The sequence below is a fragment of the Danio rerio genome, chromosome 1, assembly GCF_052040795.2.
Source record: "Danio rerio strain M-AB ecotype USA chromosome 1, GRCz13ab, whole genome shotgun sequence".
Classification (NCBI taxonomy): Eukaryota; Metazoa; Chordata; class Actinopteri; order Cypriniformes; family Danionidae; genus Danio; species Danio rerio.
Genome location: NC_141021.1, coordinates 31,490,439 through 31,497,500, shown reverse-complemented (window position 1 = coordinate 31,497,500; position 7,062 = coordinate 31,490,439). Strand labels below are relative to the sequence as shown.

General features: G+C 35.8%; 1 protein-coding gene across 42 annotated transcripts in view; it reads left to right on the top strand.

Annotated features, from left to right (window-relative positions):
• zgc:172295 overlaps positions 1-7,062 on the top strand; it is a 122,202-nt gene that overhangs the window by 80,924 nt on the left and 34,216 nt on the right. For 17 of the 42 annotated variants that reach the window (NM_001431101.3, NM_001431103.2, XM_087234920.1 and 14 more), the window contains 1 exon segment: positions 4,782-4,799. In NM_001431101.3, coding sequence (NP_001418030.2) covers positions 4,782-4,799 — 18 coding nt within the window. 42 annotated transcript variants of the gene reach the window in all.

Below are 7,062 nucleotides of genomic sequence, written 5' to 3'. Positions count from 1 at the left end.
TCAGGAAGACTTGCTGTGATAAATGAAATCATGAATTCTACTGTGTACCAACAATGTCCAGCCATCTGTTAGGTACTTTAAGCTGAAGCAAACTTCTTCAGCTGGACAATGATCCAAAGCACACAAGCAAGTTCACTTCTGAGGGTGCTTTCACACCTGCCTTATTTAGTTCAGTTGAAACGCACTAGAGTTTGTTTTCCTTCTTGGTGCGGTTCGTTTGGGCAGGTGTGAATGCAGAAATCCTACTTGAGTGCTCACCAAAAGCGGACCAAAAAAGCAAACCAAGACCTGCTTGAATAGATGGTCTCGTTACGGTTTCAAACGAACCCTGCAACGGTTAGTGATGAGAACATGATCCGAACTAAAACAGACCCAAATGCAAAAAGTACTGCGCCTTTTGGACTGAACCGCCAGGGCGCTGTGCATTATAGGATGTGGAGGAAAAATATTTGTTGACAGGCTTTACCAACAGAGAAAGAGAGGGAAAAACATTATCTAAAGCATCGTTGGTAATATTCCTGCAAGATGACCATGTCGCAGATTAGCTAACGACAAATTAATTCACGCCGCCTCCTTAAGTGACGTGCGATGCATTCCCAACAAACACATCTACGTTGTAGCGATGTCTGCACAACATTGCAGCTTGCATGCTCGCTACATTGTCACAATGTAGAAATGTAAGATGTGAGAAGGTTGTAGCAACGTTGTCGTGTGACATTCAGCAACCGCGAGATGGCGTTCTTACTACTTGTATTAATATGTTTTGTGGCAGTTTATCAATACTGCCTAGAATACAGGATAAGCAGTAATTCTATTAATATTAAACAGTTCATTTATTTTTCCTTTTTAATTCAACAACTGCATGTGTAAACTTTTAAGTATAAAAATGACACACAAATAAGTATAATCAAACTTTTTATTATGTATTTCACATTTAATACGTACAGTGCACATTTAATTATATGCAAACAGTATAAAACTAAGTTTAGATTTTATTACGTATACTACACAGGAAATTACTTTTACTAAAGCTTCAGAATTTTAATTTAATTACATATAAAATCTCCAGTGAGTAATTATGTAGCCTTCTTTGTTTTAATTCTTTAATAATATATCTTATACTAAAATTTCATACAATTAAATGAATTTAGATACAGGGAAAGCTGGTTTGAGTTAATAGAAGTCAGAGTTAACCTAAGAATAATTACTTAAATTATGAGAAGAGAAAGAAAACTACAGGTCCTGTAGTTGTGGCATTATTCGCTGTAAAATAGAATGTTAATCTTCTATTTCAATGTCATTTCAGTAACGGCTGTACAAAATAATAAAGTAATTTATCATAAGCATGATTTATTTTCTGCATTATGGACATACTGTGTTTTGAATAACATAACTGCATTAATATAATAGTAAATAGAGTAGTATACCCCTTACAGTACCTTATCTAATTCTTCTTTCCATAGATCAGGAATTACAGCAACACTGTGATCTGAGGTAAATTTAACAACTGAACACATTCTGAAAGACAAGTTACATGAGTAATTTGAAAACAATAGTGAGTAGTTAAACAATAGAGGTTTAAGCAACTTACACATAATTAAAATCCATAAATTATCAATAAAATATTACCTCCATGTGAAAATAGCCTGTTGAGCAAAGAAAAAAAGTGGATTTTAAATTCAAACATCAAAAGTCCAATCAAAGTAGCAATTTAGACCAGCAGATCTTTTTATTGATATCAATAACTAGGCATTTTCACATCAATTTATATACTTAAACTTATGGGGATAGATCACCCAAACTGACAATTCTGTCATTTAGCCTCATCCTTCACTTGTTTCAAACGTATTTAGCTTTTTTTCTGCTGATCAGTAAAGAAGATCTGTTGAATAAACCCTGTAAAACTACAACCATTGACTTCCTTAGTGTTTTTCCTACTATGAAAGCAAATGCTTACAGATTTTAGATTATTTCTTTAAAAGTCTTTACTGTTCAACAGAATAAAGAAACTTGAAGGTGTGGAATCACTTATTATTTAAATGGCAAATAATTCGGGAGTACATTTTCATTTTTGAGTGAACTGTCCCTTTAACGGGATGCAAAAACTGCACAGAGGTGTTTTGTTATTAAAAGTCAGTTTGTGTGTTTTGTAAAAAGTGGGTTGGCTGGAATCGTGTGATAAAGTATCCATAACTGACTGATCACAATCATTATGGAAAAAACTGAACTTCAAAAACATGGTCCATTCGAGTAAAGACAAGGGGTCGGTAAATTAACAGGAAATGTTTAATCGAGAGATTTAACAATGATTTTAATGTTGTCGCCGGCCGTGAAAGGAGTGCTAAAATGTTACTTGCTCGTAATAACTTCATTATGTCTTTTTTAACTGTATGTGTAAGGTTGGGACAGATTGTTGTCGAAATCGTAGGTTTGTTTGAATATTCACAATTTACATATCTTATTTAGCAACAAGAAATAAAACGATACTCGCATCTCCTCGGTCGTTGATAAATGAGACGACGACTTGTTGAAATTTAAAGTGATTCAGCTGTGACCAGTAAAAAGTGGTCAGCCACGCCACCGAAGCACAACCTAAAGCATGCGGCTCCCATGATGTTTAAATGGCAACACTATGACATCGTTGTGACAACCTTTAACAACAATATAGAATCCTCAACCTTTTTGCAAGGTTAGTACAGCATTGTAGGAAGGTCGCTACGTTGAGGCAACATGTGTTTGTTGGGTTAAAACATTGCTTTCCAGCTGCAGCCGTGCTTCATTTTTGAAATGTATAGTTTGTCTAAAATGATGTATGCAAACTATATAGTACACTTTGAGCAGGGATACAATAAGTAAGCGCAGTCGTCCCTCCATAGCAAAAAACGACATTTTGTGTTTGTCGTGTTACTCCCCATTCACACAGCTCTTCAGCGTCAACGCTTGACTTAAGGCGTGTCTGAAGTTGGGGCTGATGCAATCGTCATAGCAGCGTCAATTGGCTGACGCTTCCGTCAGCGTTTGAAAAGTTGAGCTAATCCCAACTTTTGCAGCGAGTAACGCCTCTGAAGCGGCGCAGACGGATCCACAATGCAGTTCGGCAATGCCTGATGTCACCCATTCAAAGTGAATGGGGAGCATTGACGCTGACGCCCTTTGCGAATGGGGCGTTAAGGTTTAACTGGTGACCGGGTTAACTGGTGTCCCTTTTCAGATGTAAGCTATTTACGTTTGCAGATTAGCAGATTTGTCACCTTTTCACAGCAACAAAACATTCCCATACCAAATAAAGATTCTTATGTTCATACTTGTACAGATGTGACCAACATAGTACATTGAAATGTTGTGATTTTTTTTTTTTAAGTGATATTCTGTTGCAAAATATTATATATTAAATATATATTAGATATTCTTTCATTTTCTTGTCGGCTTAGTCCCTTTATTAATCTGAGGTAGCCACAGCGGAATGAACCGCCAACTTATCCAGCATGTTTTACGCAGAGGATGCCCTTCCAGCCGCAACCCATATCTGGGAACATCCACACACACTCATACACTATGGACAATTTAGCCAACCCAGTTCACCTGTGTCTTTGGACTGTGGGGAATCCAGAGCACCCGGAGGAAACCCACGCGAACGCGGGGAGAACATGCAAACTCCACACAGAAACGCCAACTGACCCGAGAATCGAACCAGCGACCTTCTTGCTGTGAGGCAACAGCACTACCCACTGCACCACTGCTTCGCCTATATTAGATATATTAGACATAATATGTTGCATAATAATATCATTATTGTATTAATTTTTTTTTTTAACACGGTCACCAGTTAAGCTGTAACACCGGTTTGTTTACTTGTGGGAGTTCCCTGCACTTGAATTCTGACCAATTGATAAGCAGTTTAGGAGCTGTTCAACAACATCTGGCCACTAAGTGATGTGGATTTTGTCAAATAATTGCATTTCAGTTCTTTTCATCTGGTTCAGACCAAACCCAGCAGTGTAGTGTTATTACGACCCAAAGATGGCAGAAAATGCTACAATTTACCTTTTTATTGCCCTTGGTCCAGACCAAATAAAGCGAACTACAGATATGAATGCACCCTGAATGGCTGAAGAAAAACAAAATTATGGATTTGGAGTGGCATAGTCGAAGTCCTGAGCTGAATGTGACATGATCAGGCAGTAAATGCCTGAAAGCCCTTTAATGTGGCTGAATTACAATTCTGCAAAGATGAGTTGGCCACAATTCCTCCACATCGCTGTAAAAAACTAATTTCGAGTTATCAAAAACCCTTGATTCTAATTATTGCTGGTCCAAAGGTGGTCCAATGAGTTATCGGGTTCAGGGGAAACACTTTTTTTTCGCACAGGGCAATGCAGTTTTAAATTTTGCTTTCCCTTTAAAATATAAACCTTCATTTCCAAACTGCACAATGTGTTTACTTGTTATATTTAACTAATTTTTAAGCTTGTTAGATGATCTGAAAATGCAAAAACATAAAAACTTCAGTAAGGGGACAAACACTGTGACACCACTGTAAATCACAACACCATTTTTAAAATGCAGAACAAGAGAGAAATGATTATTGCTCAAGAGCAGTGTCTGTCAAACAGTAACTGTTTATTTGTACTTTGTACACAAGCCCATGATTGTTGTTGTTTTACTCATTGTATTTAACTTGAATCTGTGCTGCAGTCATTTCACTCTTTGTAGAATGTGTTTTGTTGTTCTTTATCATGGTTATATTTTTTATTCTTTGATCTCTTTTGGCTGACTGATAGAAAATCAGCTCTAAGCTGGTGAGTATTCTGTACATGTACACAAACTGACATGTCGGGAAAAAAAACTTTTCAACATTGTCATTGAAATAGGTGCTTTTTTAACATAGAACAATGTTTTTACTATTTTGGTTTAAAAGCACAACATAGATAAGCACAATAAAATTTGGCACATATTTTTAACCATAACAAAAATACATTTGATGCCATAAATGAGTGTAGAATTACTTGTATTCTTGTATTCACATACACATAGACATAAAGAAAACTTGACTATAAACCACATTTATTTTTTTCATTGACACACACTCAAGAAATGTCCCACTTTACCAACATGTACTATTTGAAAGGTTTGGCAGAAAGTAAAATTAAAGCTTTCTTTTTTTTAAATTACAGAAAACCACATAACATTTGAAGTACACAATACAAACATGACCAAAATAAAAACATATGAAAACTGCTTTTAATAATTAGAATCAGCATGCAAATCAACCCCAGTGTCCTTGCCAAATTCTATTCATTAGTTCTAACCATGATGTCCTATTATCTCTATCCATTTTAGAGATATGCATAAAAATTGGTTGATGGAAACGCCAAGATGCATACAACTTTTAAAAATGCGCATAACCGAGTAGAATAAACTTTTCATTTAATAAGAAAAGATGTGCATAAACTACGATGGAAACACTATTTGCAAACATATTCCAGTATGTGCTTTAAAAAAAGTGATTTTTTACAAGAGATCATATGATGAAGAAAGTTGGTGTTAATGGATAAACCAGCTGTCTGACCACACTGTAAAACATCTGAAATGTTGTTTTGGTCATTCTAAAACACTGTAACCATCTCAGTGTTAGTGTTTTGCTATTATTAATTACCTCCAGAATCAAGAGCGTCTGTGCTCCTCGTCTCATGGCTTTAAACGCCACCAGGTGTTCATTGCGTTTCAGCATCGTCTTCTGAGGTGAAAGTCATTTATTAAATAAAGAAAAGATTGAAACCTCTTTTCCTACCGCAGCAAATTCTGTTTTTACTGTTGGTATTTGGCACCAGTTAATCAGGAAATTACGATTTTGTTCTCTTTGACTCGCTGGATGGAACTATTGCATTTATTCGCATGTCTTTTATGCAATATTCCAGTTTTGCGCAAAGAATTTATTACCATTTTGGATGGAAACATAGCGATTTCAGTCACACAAAGAACAAAGTTACGAGAACGGTGTGTCCTTTTTAAATAAATAATTATCTTAAAGGGGTGGTCTAGAGTGTCATTTTAAGGCTACGTTGTGTTTATAAGATGCACAGGAATGTGTACTTATGCTTCATTTTGTAGAAAATCACATTATTTTTTCACATATTTTTCTTTGGTTATATACAGCTACTCAGCTAATATGAAAACAACATATTTCCTAGTTCCTCTAAAAGGCCTGCCTTTAAGAGACTGATTGGTCAGCTAATATAATGTGCTGTCATTTGCGTATTGACTTCACGTTACCAGAAAAGCCTCACACCTCCACAAGCATGCGCTTTGCCTCAGCTGTGTAAACACTATCATTCAGCGTAGCTGTTTGCAGTATCGGTTTGAGCCTTAATCAGACAGAAAATAAAAAAGATGAACCTCATGCCTGCTCTTTAAAATAAAATCTGACAAGTGTCTGTATGTATGAGTGAAATAGGGTGTGGCTTCTTTAAGAGAATCACCCTTTTGTGTGTATGCGTATGTGAACAGTGTGTTGACGCAAGTAACACGAGAACCGTATGTGTGCGGGACCGATGTTTATTTTTATTCTTCTCTGATGCTCGAATTAAGTTCTTTTTCTGTAATATATACAGTGACGCTGTTGACAGGAGAATAAAGCACAGGAGTAAAAAAAAAAAAAAAAATATATATATATATATATATATATATATATATATATATATATATATATATATATATATATATATATATATATAACTTCGCCGCTGGAGAGCACCTTCAATAATCTAAACAATTGTTTAAAGATGGACTGCAAGATGTGCTGAGTGGCTACATGTGGTGAAAGAAAGATGGCAAAGCTAAGTGTGATTATTGTAATGGACTAATAAGTTATAAAGCAGAGTTTCCCGACCAACATGACTAAGCACCTGCGGTTGGCTCATTTTTCACGAATATAGAATTAAAATAATGGCGCGTTAGGTTCATTGTGCATTCCGCGGGTGCAACCAACAAGAGTATTTGGTATAAGCATGTGTAAGTAATATGAAATGTTTAAATGTCTTTTGTGAGTTTATTATCTGAGAT